The sequence below is a fragment of the Acinonyx jubatus genome, chromosome D1 (genome assembly GCF_027475565.1).
Source record: "Acinonyx jubatus isolate Ajub_Pintada_27869175 chromosome D1, VMU_Ajub_asm_v1.0, whole genome shotgun sequence".
Lineage (NCBI taxonomy): Eukaryota > Metazoa > Chordata > Mammalia > Carnivora > Felidae > Acinonyx > Acinonyx jubatus.
In genome coordinates this window covers 57,774,183-57,787,970 of record NC_069390.1, presented here as the reverse complement: position 1 = coordinate 57,787,970, position 13,788 = coordinate 57,774,183, and the positions used below count along the sequence as shown (strand labels likewise).

The 13,788-nt window shown below is 38.4% G+C and overlaps 1 protein-coding gene across 4 annotated transcripts in view; it reads right to left on the bottom strand.

The window, feature by feature from the left end:
* UVRAG (UV radiation resistance associated) overlaps positions 1 to 13,788 on the bottom strand; it is a 296,175-nt gene that overhangs the window by 268,824 nt on the left and 13,563 nt on the right. Inside the window, exon 1 of one of the 4 annotated variants that reach the window (XM_053203716.1) lies at positions 9,303 to 12,325. The exons of the other annotated variants lie outside the window; for them this stretch is intronic. Within the exon in view, the coding sequence (XP_053059691.1) occupies positions 9,303 to 9,476 (174 nt within the window). The 5' untranslated portion in view covers positions 9,477 to 12,325. Of the gene's footprint in view, positions 1 to 9,302; positions 12,326 to 13,788 lie in introns of those variants that run through there. 4 annotated transcript variants of the gene reach the window in all.

Below are 13,788 nucleotides of genomic sequence, written 5' to 3'. Positions count from 1 at the left end.
CCTATGATCCAATATTGTATTAAAGTATTGAAAAAATCAGTGACTTAAAGGATCCTTTCTTGCCTTCAGTTCCCCCATAAGAGCTATACTTGCAAAACGTAGAAATAGGGTTAGTTCCAGATATTTGTCTATCTTCCCCAACAATAATATAAATTCTAAGAGGAAACGACTATTTTATTTATAGTTGTATCTCCAGCATCTAGATGACTACCTAGCAAATAGCAGGCACACAGTGTTTTTTGATTGAATTCATAATTCTCCAGTGAATTAACCCAGTGAAGAATGTCTTGGTATGGCACAGGCCTTGCAATAGTCCTCAGTGGCCTGGAAACCTTAGATCCTGACACCCACCCACCAGACAGTGAGAAAATACAGAACTAAGAACTGAAAGTGGGGTAAAGCCTTAGCAGTGATTCTACTACAGCAAATCCTCAAGACTCACCTACATTCAATTGCTCTAGACTTTACAGCCTAGTGGTAGTTCATGGCCTGGTGGCACCAATAAGCATAAATACACTCCTTTTGAGCTTGGCTAAATAGAATTAAACATCAGACTTTCTCTTCAAATGGCCCACCTAAAGACAGTTAAAAATCAAATCCGTCTTATGATCTAAATTATCTCAAGCATCTCAGGAAAATATAAATATTCTGAGTAATTAAAATTTACACAGACTTTTGAATTATGCTTTATGGTAACATCCTATGCAGTTTTCTTTATCAGCAATCTCCTTAAACTTTGTCAAATGTTCTATGCCTTCATGGTTATAAAACACTTTGCGTATCATTCTTCAGCAGTAGGTTGGCAACAAAGTTGTGCTCTAAAAACATCCACTTCTAAAACTAAAGCTGAACAGACTTTAATCTTTAAACTGGAAGTAACATGGCTTAAAATCTTTGAAACTCAATCTATAAAACATCCTGTATAGACATTGAAAACATTCACTAACATATAAATTAAAATCTATTCAGCTTTGATTTCGAGGATTGATAGATATAACTGGAGCACAACTCTACTATCTGAGATGCTGGTGGTGAGGAAAAGACCAGTATTGCCCCAAATCCCTTAACATTTTAACAAATCTTTCAGATATAAATTCCTAAGTGGCATGTATTGTAGATTTGAAATGTTTGCTTTATAGTTTAAAAAAAAAAAAAAGAATAAGAAGAATTACTCATTAGTCATGACTGTAACTGGTGCCTCTAAAGAACCTACAATGGTTGTTTCTCTTGTTAATACTACTAATGCTTTTAGAAAACTGCTTCAAAACCTAACAGTAGTCTAAAGAAAGGGTTTTTTTGTTTTTGTTTTTGCTTGTTTTGTCATGCTCAGCACCTATTTGATTAAAACAAGGCCAAATAAAAGTGCAGATTTTCCTTTACAGAACCACTCTCTCCTACTATCAATCTATATCCTTCCTGTAGAATTAACTCTCTTCCAACTTCAAGGATATTCACATGATGACTCAGATCATGCCAATCAGCACATTTCATCCCCTGACCATAACATATGACTCAGTTAGGACCACTGAAAGACTCAGAAATTATATTAAATTTTTGAGAGGTTTTTTTTTTGGGGGGGGGGGGGAGTTTCCCCTCACTGGCCCTGAATCTGGAAGAATATAGGGTTAGAGATGCTGGCAGCTGTCTTTCCATCACAGTGAAACTGAAGAATGAAACCAACAAGGAAGAGAGCAAAATAAGACACGTGCGATTCAGGTCCTGCCGACAACTGAAGTCTCTGGATCAAACCATCCCTAAAATGAGAACTACAATGACAACCACGAGCCCAGACCCTATAAAACGGTCAAAGATTACAACTAGGGAGATTTATACTGTGATTTTTTTATTTAGAATTTACCCCATAACAAGTTAATAGATAAAGAGTAACATTCTAATTTAGTGGCAAGTTACAAAGAAATGTCTCATTTTGTTAACCATCCCCATGTTTTAGAAAATAATCATGGCTGGCAGGTCAATCCATTTTTGTTGATACAATTTTGAACCTCACCATGGGCAACAGCACAGCTTTAAAAACAGTCAAATCACACCCCAGAACGAAGAGAAATCCAAAGCAATTTTCAGTAGTGAAATAGGTCACTGGGGTGCTATATTCCTCCCAAGTTTCGCCATTCCTTGCAGGCATCTAAAATGTTCTGACTTCTGAGGTATAATAATGACCAAAGAGAACTAATGTGTCTTTGATCTTGTTCCTCATCACTGCCGTAAAGTGACTCAGGGAGGCTGATGGCCAACAGGAGGAGGACATGGCTCCCATTCACCCTTCCTTCCCTGTCTGTAACCCTTGCTTCAAAAACAAAAGTACTACGGTTCTTAAATTATAGCCACCCCACGCGTCCCGACCATCACCAAACTAAATAACCATCCCATACACACCTTTCATGACTTCTAAAGAGATATCTTCAAAACAAACTTTGAGTCTAATTTGCTTAATCTACAAGAGCTTTTATAAAGCAATAATATAATCAACAATCTATAGCCCAATAGAAAAGGGGGCCAAGGACATAAAAAGGCAGACCACAGAAAAAGACATGGAAATGGTCAATAAACATATGAAGAGATGTGTAATTACACTCATAATTAAGATATGCACAACAATCACTCCACCTTATGGCAGACTAGTTTCCAAACAGTTTGCAAACAATGGTTGTACCAATACATCACATTCCGCATGCTCTGTTACAATGTGATATTGCCACCCCTCCATTAAAAAATGGGACCTATGTTCCCTCCCCCTTCCACGTGGGAAGGCCTGCGACTATGGCAGAAATTAGACTGCATGACTTCTGAGGCCAAATCATAAAATTATCTAGTTCTCTTAGAATCCTCTTTCTTAGAACCCAGTCACCCGAATGCAAGGACAGCAAGCAGCTATGTGAAAAGGACTTCGTAGTTCTTCGCCACAGCCTTGAGTGAGATCCCAGCTATAGCCAGACTTGTAAGTGACCATGTCAGCCCCCAGCCTTTGAGCCACCAGAAATGACATCAGGTAGAGTCAAGCTGTTCCCACCATGACCAAACCAAACTGCTGAATTACAAGCAAAATAAATGATGATGTTGCTTTATGCCACTAAATTTTTCTTCTTACCTAGCAATAGAAAATGAAGAGATCTATCTGATTAAATAACCTATTTAGTCTTTGTCACAGTTGATAAAAGTAAGGAAAATTATGCTAGAGGAAATATAAACTGGTTCAACTTAGAGGGAGGGCAATTTAGCCATAATTACTAAATTTTAAACTGTATATAATATTTGACTAAGCAATTCCACAAGTCAAAAAATGCATGCAAATATGCTTATTCTGATATTGGCTCTAAAAGCAAAAATTTAATAATGACTCTTAAATTGTGGTACATTCATACAATGGAAAACTATGTATCCATTTTTTAAGAAGTGCTAATATGGAACACAAAAGAACATGAAATTTTAAATGTTTGCATGAAGAAATATTACTATATACCCTGAATGATACAGATCAAGGGGTGCCAACTTATTCTATAAAGAGACAGAGAAAAAATTATTTTAACTTTTTCATGGCATATCGATTCTCTTCATGTTCTTGTTTGTTTGTTTGTTTACAATCTCTTAACCATGGTAACCTCTCTTAGTCTCCTCAGTTACAAAAGCCAGTGACTACTGGCCAGTTTGCTAACCTCTCATGTTGATAATCACAGACACTATGAGATAATATTTTTAAGGAGCATTTGGTTTAGAAATGTAGTCAAACTTGTTCTGGACAGCTTCCCCCTTTCCTATCCTCAATTCATTTCTTTTTTCAGGTCAGGCATTTGTTCTTGGCCTAGGAAGAGGCTAAATGCCATGGAGGAATAAGGCCCAGGTTGTTTCCAGTAAACTCAGGTTACCACTATTTTGGTGCACTTTTTTGAGGGACAACAAAAGCAAACCTGGGAGAAGATTAGTTTTCCACATTCCCACAGAAGGTAAAAATGTTGAATTACTGAATTCAGAACTTAAGCTTGATAAATTAGATCAGTCTTTTTAAAAAATACAAAAGCTCCTTCTATATTATAGCACTCTCAGTCACCTATTCTTTCTAATCTTTTGATCCCATCTGAAAGACTCCCTGTGAAAAGTTTTGAAAGAACCCAAAAATGCTTTATTTAAAACTAGTGCTTGGTGCTACTGCCTACAAGCAAGTAGCACCAACAGCCAATGTTACAGATTTGAACAAACAACCCACCAATTCTAATCTCTCATATAATACATTATAGCTCCTATCCCTGAGAGCTCTCTCTGACGCACATCACACAACCTTGGAATTAAAGCCTTTATTCTGACTCCACTCTGCTCTCACTCAGTTCTAGAATGTAATTCAGTCATTTGGTAAGCACTACTAAATTATAATACAGGCTTCTTCACAGGAAAAGACAAAATATATCTCTGAACTTTCTACATTTCTTATACATTTTGGCTCTGGGTGTTTAATCTCCACCCGATCCATCCCCAATCTCGGTGGAAGGTCTAAACTTGCCCTTTTTCCTCCATGTTTCCCTCTGGGAAACAAGCCTTCGTAGTGACAGGTCTAGCACTGTTCTCTGCACGTATCTCTCATCCTTCCTCTCTTGTTCCCTTCTTTCTTCTATTTTATCTTGCTGGTATTTCCCTCCCAGACCATGCCAAGAAATGTGGGGAGACAAACATGGCATTCCCTAATTTCAGAGTATGTAAACCCACTAAAGAACTGGAGTTTGTGCACACAAAAAACCCAATCTGAGGTAAAACTATCCAGCAGTACACTGTCAATGAGCATGTATTACAGAACTGTTATTCTACACATGTAAGACCAAAGAAGAAGACACAGAATTACCTAGAAGATAAAAATTGGAAGACAGAATACAACTGTCAGTGGTCCAAGTGTTAAAATAATAGCGTGCCCATAATTTGCTTCAATATAATTGGGGTAAGAGAGAGACTAGGTAGGCATATAATAAAACAAGATCTGCCCGGACGTGACAGTTCTTGAAGTTAGGTAATGGGTACCTGGGAGTTCATCACTCACCCCCTCATACATATACGCATTTCAATATACAGTGATATATACAACACACATTTCACTATATGTATTTCAATATTCACTGGAATTTCCAAAATAAAAAAGGTTTAAAGTAATACTGATAGGAATAGATAGAAAGGATAAGACCACATAGGAACCTAAAGCAAAAATGGGCTTAACAGGGAGACTAATTAGACAATGGATATGGTTGAGGATGAAGACAAGATTGACAAAGGAAATAAGGGAGTCAAAAGGCCCTTAGGGAAATATGGCGGTGCCTGGGTGAGCTCAGTCTCTTGAGTGTCCAAGTTTGGCTCAGGTCATGATCTCATGTTTCATGAGTTCAAGCCCCATGTCGGGCTCTCTGATGTCAGCACAGAGCCTGCTTCAGGTCCTCTGTGCCCCTCTCTCTGCCCTTCCTCCACTCATATGCATGCTCTCTCTCTCTCTCTCTCTCTCTCTCCCTCAAAAATAAATAAACATTAAAAAAAAAATCAGTAAATTTTACTACATAAAATGTTTTTAAATTATGCATGGCAGGGGAGGTTGGGTGGCTCGGTCGGTTAAGCATCCAACTTCGGCTCAGGTCATGATCTCACGGTTCGTGGGTTCAAGTGGGCTCTGTGCTGACAGCTCAGAGCTTGGAGCCTGCTTTGGATTCTGTGTCTCCCTCTCTCTCTGCCCCTCCCCTGCTCGTGCTCTGTCTCTGTCTCTCAAAAATAAATAAACCTAAAAAAATTTTTTAATTATGCGTGGCAAAACTATCATATGTAAAGTCAAAGGAAAAAACAACCTAACCAAAAATTTTTAATTCACATAACAAGCCAATTTCACTGAAACATAAAGAGTTCCTAAAAACCAATAAGAAAAAAAAATCCAAAAACCCAACAGAAAAAAAATTGCAAAAAATATTAACAGATAATTCACAGAAATGGACAAACAGCACTTAAACATTTCTGAAAAGATTCTCAACCTCACTCATAAGAGAAATGCAACTTAAAACTACACTAAAGTTGGCACAGACCAGAAAGTCTGATAACCTATTCAGGGGCAAAGCAGTAGCAAAACAAGCACTTGGTTGAAAAGAGCAAAACAGGCAAAAACCTCTAAAGATGGCAATCTGTCAGTATCTACAAAATTACAAACGCACATATTCTCTGATCCAGCAACTCTACTTCTTCACTTGTGAAAAAATGTATACTTAGTGATATCCATTATAATGTATGTAATACACTATTGTTTGTTACTAGCAAAAAACTGGAAATACGTTAAATGTCCATCAATAGGGAACCTGCTAAATTATGATATATCCTCTAGTGGAATACTAAGTGGCCAGAAAAAATAAATTATGTGGCAGCTCTTTGAGCACTGATATGGAAGAATCTACAAGACAGACTATTAATTAAAAAAAAAAAAAACCCACAAAAGTTTATACAGTGTGTTTAACATGTTATCGTCTGTGTTTCATAGGGAAAAAATATATAATTACGTAAATACTGGAGGTACACACAATATAATTGATAACACTGTTTGCCCCAGGGAAGGGAAAATGGGTATTTGGGGCACGGAGTGATACGGAAACTCTTCACAGCACCCTCTTATATACCTTTGAATTGTGATCCATATGAATATATTATCCACTTTTTAAAATAAAACAAAATTTACATTTTTAAAAAAACAGAGGGGCACCTGGGTGGCTCAGTCGGTTAAGCATCCGACTTTGGCTCAGGTCATGATCTTGCAGTTCATGGGTTCGAGCCCCACGTCGGGCTCTGCGCTGACAGCTCAGAGACTGGAGCCTACTTCAGATTCTGTCTCCGGCTCTCTCTGCCCCTCCCCCGCTGGTGTTCTGTCTCTCTGTCTCTCAAAAGTAAATAAACATTAAAAAAAAATTTTTTTTAAACCAGAAATGGCAACCAACCTTTAAGCACAGATATCTGTGATAGCCATTACCAGAAGCAGTGTGACATATTGGTAAGAGTTCAAACTAGAGTCAATAATCCTGAACTCTGGGTGGTTCTACCATTTACTCATGGGCAAATCACTTACTCTCTCTGAGCTTGTTTTCCCTCCCATAAAATGGAGATATTTCCTGCATGCCTACCTCTGTGGGTTATTTTAAGGATCAAATGAAATAATGGATATAAAAGCTCTCTGAAAAATCACAAAGTACTTTATAAATATAAAGTATTAACAGAAATAGGAATGTTGAGAAAGGGATGTGGTTATCAGTGTAAGATGATGAATTGGTTTAGGCATTTCTAATTTGAAGTGAAGAGACAGATTTAGAATTCATTTATCTAAATAAAGGTGCTATGGTCTCAAGTATGTAACAGATTTCCAAAGGACAACATTCAGTAAACAGAATTACAAAACTACAAAACTGGAAACCCTCCTGAAGGTCACCTAAGCCTTTGCTACTCAGGATCACATGGGAACTTGCTGGAAATACACAACCTCAGGTCCCACTATAGACCTACCCAGTCAGAACCTACCTTTTAACACGATCCCCAGGTAATTTTTATGTACATTTTAAGTTTAATAAGCACTAATATAGCCATCTTATTCATTTTTCAGATAATAAAACTGGGGCCACAGGGGCACCTGGGTGGCTCAGTTGGTTAAGCATCTGACTTTGGCTCAGGTCATGATCTCATGGTTCGTGGGTTCGAGCCCCACGTCAGGCTCTGTGCTGACAGCTCAGAGCCTGGAGCCTGCTTTTAATTCTATATCTCCCTCTCTCTACCCTTCCCCTACTCATTCACTGTCTCTGTCTGTCTCTCAAAAATAAATAAATGTAAAAAAAAAATTTTTTTTAATACAAATAAAATAAAACTGGGGCCATTAGTAAAGGTACTTAGCCATGTTCACATTGTTAATAAATACCAAAATCAAAATGTGGAGCCAGGCCTGATCTCTTGGACTACACGTATTTATATGCATGTACAATATGTATTTGCTTCCCAGACTCCGTGTTTCAAAACCTCAGAGGCATCTTTGCCTTGCAGATATCCCATGACCCCACCCCATTTCTGATCAGCCACCAGCCCATCAATTCTTTCTTTCTTCACAGTATCTCTGGCATATGTTCCTTCTTTTCCACATCCTTCATTCACTGCCCTAAAACTATGGCTGTGCTTACCATGAAAAACCAGCTCCCTTCTCTTACGCATGTATCAACTTCCTCTTCTGCAAACAAGAGCTCTGTTACAAATAGTAAGCTCTAAATAATTCCTAAAGAAGGGGCAAGCCATTAAAAAGCATTAATATTAGCATAAGTGATTCCTGGCAGAATCTATGTTTGAAACCTAGCAAGAATAGCAAACTAGAATTTGGTAATCCTAATCCAGAAACTTCCTGTTTTCACTCCCTCTATTTCTTTCCCATCACCTCCTCCTCTTTACCCTAGAACTAACCCAGGTTGCCTTCACCTAATAAGACCCTTCCACCACAATTAGGCTTTACTACATATATCCAAAGGCTCCAGATCTACTTTCTATTACGTCTTTCATCCCAGTGTGTCCCAATAAACTCTCAACATTCACAAACATTCTCGTATCTTCATAATTCTCTCCTATAAACTGTATCCTAACAAACCAAACTATTTCAACATTTCTTGAGTACCCATCATGTGCCAGGAACTACACAATAAAACGGAAGTCTAAATACTTTTGAATATCTTTCCTACATAAATTTAGGAAATTAAAAGCCCTGGTCTCTGCTCTGTTGGCATTTCTACACCAAGAAGTTTTGACGTGTTTAAGAGCAAATAATATAGGCAGACTTTTACAGATGCTCAGGCACAAGAGCTGTAGACAGACAGAGTAAGCCCCCCACAACACGAAGGCTGACTCCTGTGCAACAGTCTGTACAGCACGAGGGTTAACAGTTGTAGGACTCTCATGTACAAACTGGGTTCAATTAAATCAACCTGAAAAAACAAAGGGAGTGTGCTTCAATTCAAAATCAAATTGTGGGGTATTTGTCCAATGATCCCAAACGCTGCCTCTGTATTATAGCCGAGACTTGGCAGGCAGGTTTGAGCCCCACTGTGCTGCCACCAGGGAATGTATTTAAGCTCTCAGAAGCTTCACATTCCTCATCTGTAAAGGGGAGCTAATGACAGGCTGTATTTCACAGAACTGTAATGAGGAGCACATACAGTAACTGCAAAGTACTTAGACACAGTGCTGGAACCATGATAGTTCAATAATGTTACTATTATTCTCAATCACCCTAAAGTTTCCTCATTCTTTTGTGATCAGTTTACCTGTAGAGCTTCAAAGTCTATCCACTGAACTGGAGGTATACAGGTTTGTGAACATACAGGCAGAGATGAAACTGGAAAACTGCACTTTAAATCCAACAAGCAGAGTGAGATAGTGGGAAAAGCTTTGAATGTAGAACCAGAATAGTTGCAGATGATGAACTCTAGCTCTTCCATGTTCTTGTCTGAGCCTTGATTTTCTCCCCTGTCAAATGGGAGAGATGGCTCTAACTACTGTGGCTAAAATCCTGAGAATGGTTTTAAAGAGATTAGCTACTACAAACAAAGCAGCATGGGAAAAGACAACAGGGTAAGAATGGGAAACCTGTTCATGAATAACTTTTAAAGGAAACTTCTACAATGGTATGTGACAAGAAGCCATAAATCTTGGGGGAGGGAAATCTGGCAGTAAATGGTAATCACAAAGTTAGAATAAAATGAATACCTACAATTAAGCAGACAAACAGCAAATCACCCTTTATGACCCAGCTCCAGAATTCCCACTTTTGATATATCCTTCCTGACCTCCCTGTCCCATCCACTACCCCAAATGAAGATGATCACTCCTCCCCTCTATGCTAGGACTACACTGTGGACATGCCACCATCACAGCACTTGCCACAATCGCGCTTTATTGCCAATGCCCCTCCCCAAAAGAGGGGTGATTTCTAAATACAGAAACCAAGTTTTATTCTTCTTTATGCCCACAGCCCTTAGCACAGTCCTGGTACAAAGTAGGTCCTCAGTAAGTGTTTGATGGATGAACCAATGAGTAAAGCACAGACAATCTTAGCTATTTTACTATGCCATCTAAGGCAGTGCCCTTGCATTTAAAGTTATATTTTATGCATAGCTCTTAATAGCACATATTTTAAGGGCGCCTGGGTGGCTCAGTCAGTTAAGTCAGTTAAGTGTCGACTCTTGATTTTGGCTCAGGTCATGATCTCACGGTTTGTGAGTTCAAGTCTGCATCAGGCTCTGCGCTAACAGAGTGCAGCTTGCTTGGGATTCTCTCTCTCTGCCTCTCGCCTGCTAGCACAGTCTGTCTGTCGGTCTCTCTCTCTCAAAATAAATAAACATTAAAAGAATTAAAAATGAAAAAAATAAACCAACCCTTCTGAAAAGCCAAGCCCCCAAACTCATTCATATAATAAACATTTTTTTTAAAAACGGCACATATTTTATCATAACTCTTTGCCCTTCTGTAGCCTCAATGATTATAAGCTCCTTAAGGACCCAAACTGTGACTTTTTATCCCAAGTGGCTAATGTGCAGCCACACAGATATTCACTAAATGTCTCTTGAGAGAAGACAGGAATGACAGATGCATGCACACTGCTGCCTCGCCATTCAGGCCTCAGTCTCCCCTCGTTTAGAAGTGTTGTCAGCAGTCTCCTCACCACTCTGTCCACTACCACTGACTCTTCATGTGTCAACTACACTTGAATAAAAAACAATTAATGAGTTAAAAACAAAATACGATCCTGCCATTCTTGCTTATAACAGTAGGATGCCCAAGTCAGACTGGGAAATGTGGAGGGAGCGGTAAGAGCTGGGAAATCATTGTTTTGTCACATCACAGCCAAGACTGGCTCAGACAAGAATCATCAATGGATGATAATGGATGACAAGTCTAGAGGGGGAGGAACAGGATATACGTATGTTCTCTAAGCGTCTCCCTACAAACTATTCACTAGTCACGTTCACGCAGGCGCACGTACAGACACACACAGAATGACAAAGTTGAGAAATCAGATAACATCTTGATCAGGTGACAAAACTGAACATCACCAGTGAGGGACAAATGGACACTGTGTGCCTCCAAAGGTCATACTGTATACTGTATGAAGGACACATCACCACGCACAAAATACTCCAAGTGAGAATGAGTAATCTGAATCTAATCATGAGGAAACATCAGATGAACAAAAAATGAGGAATGTTCTATTTTTAAAAGGGAAGAAGTGGTTTGTAATATGACACTGACATTTAAAAAAAAAAAAAAAGACAAAAGCTGTGAAAAGCTCTTAAAGAAGAGATAAGACAATTAAATGCACTACCTGACCCTAGACTAGATCATGAAGTGGAGGAGGAAAATTTCTATAAAGGACATTATGCAATCAACTGACAAAAGTGGAATATAAACCACAGATTAGGTAAAAGTATTATATCAATGTTAATTTTACTGAAGTTGATAACTATACTGTGGATATGAAAGAGAATATACCTACTTAGGAAATACGCACTCAAGTATTTAAAAGTAAAAGGTCATGGAGTGCCTGGGTGGCGCAGTCAGTTAAACGTCCAACTTCGGCTCCGCTCATGATCTCAGGGTTCATGAGTGCAAGCCCCGCATCAGGGTGCTGACAGCTCACAGCCTGAAGCCTGCTTCAAATTCTATGTCTCCCTCTCTCTCTGCCCCTTCCCTGCTCATACTCTCTCTCTCAAAAATAAACATTAAAAAAAATTTTTTTAAAGGTTGTGATACATGTAATTTAACTTCAAATGATTCACATACACAAAAACATTTATCTATATCTGTACATACAGAAAGAGAGAGCTTGCAAATGACAAAGCAAATGAAATAATGTTAGGAGACAAATCTGGGCTAAGGGTATAAAGATAAAGTGTTCTCATACAAGTTTTATTTTTGCAATGTTTCAATAAGCTTGAAATTCTTTCTAAACAAAAAGTCTTTTTAGAAAGGAAAAGGAATACAAGTCCTAGCTAATGCAATAAAACAAGAAAAGGTATAAAAGAATATGGTTTGGGAAGGAAGAAATAAAACTGTTTTTGTCACAGATGACATGACCGTCTATGTAGAAAACCTGAGAAAATGAACAAAAAAACTCCAGGAACTAATAAGCAATAATACCAAGGTTGCAGGATATGGGTTAACATGCAAAAGCCAATCTCCTCTATACCAGCAATGAACAACTGGAATTTTAACTTAAAAACACAATAACATTTTCATTAGTAGCCTCAAAAAATGAAATAGGAGGTATGAATCTAAGAAAATATGTACAAGATCTATATAAGGAAAACTACAAAACTCTGATAAAAAGATATCAAGGAAGAACTACAAAAGTGGAGAAACATTGTATATTCATGGATACGAAGACTCAATATTGTCAAGATGTCAGTTCTTCCCAACTTGATCTATAGAGTCTATGCAATACCAATCAAAATCCCAGCAAGTAATTCTGTAGTTATTAACAAGCCAATTCTAAAGTTTATATGGAGAGGGCCAAGGACCCAGAATAGCAAACACGATATTGAAGGAGAACAAAGTTATGGGGCGCCTGGGTAGCTTGGTCGGTTAAGCACCTTACTCTTGATTTTGGCTCTGGTCATGATCTCACAGTTGTTGAGATTGAACCCTGGTCTGGCTCTGCACCGAGCAGAGTCAGACCTACTTAAGAGTCTCTCTCTGCCCCTCCTCCACTGGCACGCTCCCATGCACCTCTCTCTCCAAAAAAGAAAAAAAAAAAAAGGATTTGAAGGAGAACAAATTTAGAGGACTGACACTATCTGAGACTTATGATAAAGCTACAGTAATCAAGACAGTGTAGTATTGGCAAGAGAATAAAAAAAAAAAAAAAATCAATGGAACAGAAAAGAAAGCCCAGAAATAGACCCACATAAGTATAGTCAACTGATCTTTAACAAAGGAGCAAAGGCAGTATAGTAGGGCAAAGTCTTTTAAACAAATGGTGCTGGAACAACTGGACATTCACATGCAAACAAATGATTCTAGACACAAACCTTACATCCTTCACAAAAATTAATTCAGAATGAGATTATAGACCTAACTATAGGTCTATAAAACTCATAGAAAATAACACAGGAGAAACCTAGGTGATCTTGGGTACAACAATTACTTTTTAATTTTTTGTTTAATGTTTGTTTATTTTCGAGAGAGAGAGACAGCACAAGCAGGCAGAGAGACAAGGAGACACAGAATCTGAAATAGGTTCCAGGCTCTGAGCTGTCAGCACAGAGCCTGATGTGGGGCTTGAAATCAAGACCAGCAGGATCATGGCCTGAGCCAAAGCCAGACGCTTAACCGACTGAGCCACCCAGGAGCCCTTTTAGGTATAACATCAAACACATTCTGCATGACAAGAATAACTGACAAGCTGGACTTCATTAAAATTTAAAACTTCTGTTCTGCAAAAGGCAGTATTAAGAGAAAGAAGACAAGCCACGGACTAGGAAAAAATAATTGCAAAAGCCACATCTGACAAAGCACTGTTACCCAAAATATACAAAGAACTCTTCAAACTCAACAATAAGAAAACAAAACAACCCAACTGTAAATTGGACCAAAGACTTTGGCAGCTCACCATACAAGATATACAGATGGCAAATAAGCTCATGAAAAGATGCTTCACCATTTTTCATCAGGAAAATCCAAACTAAAACAAGATGCCACTACACACACCTAGTAGAATGGCCAAACTCCAGAACATTGATAGTACCAAATGGT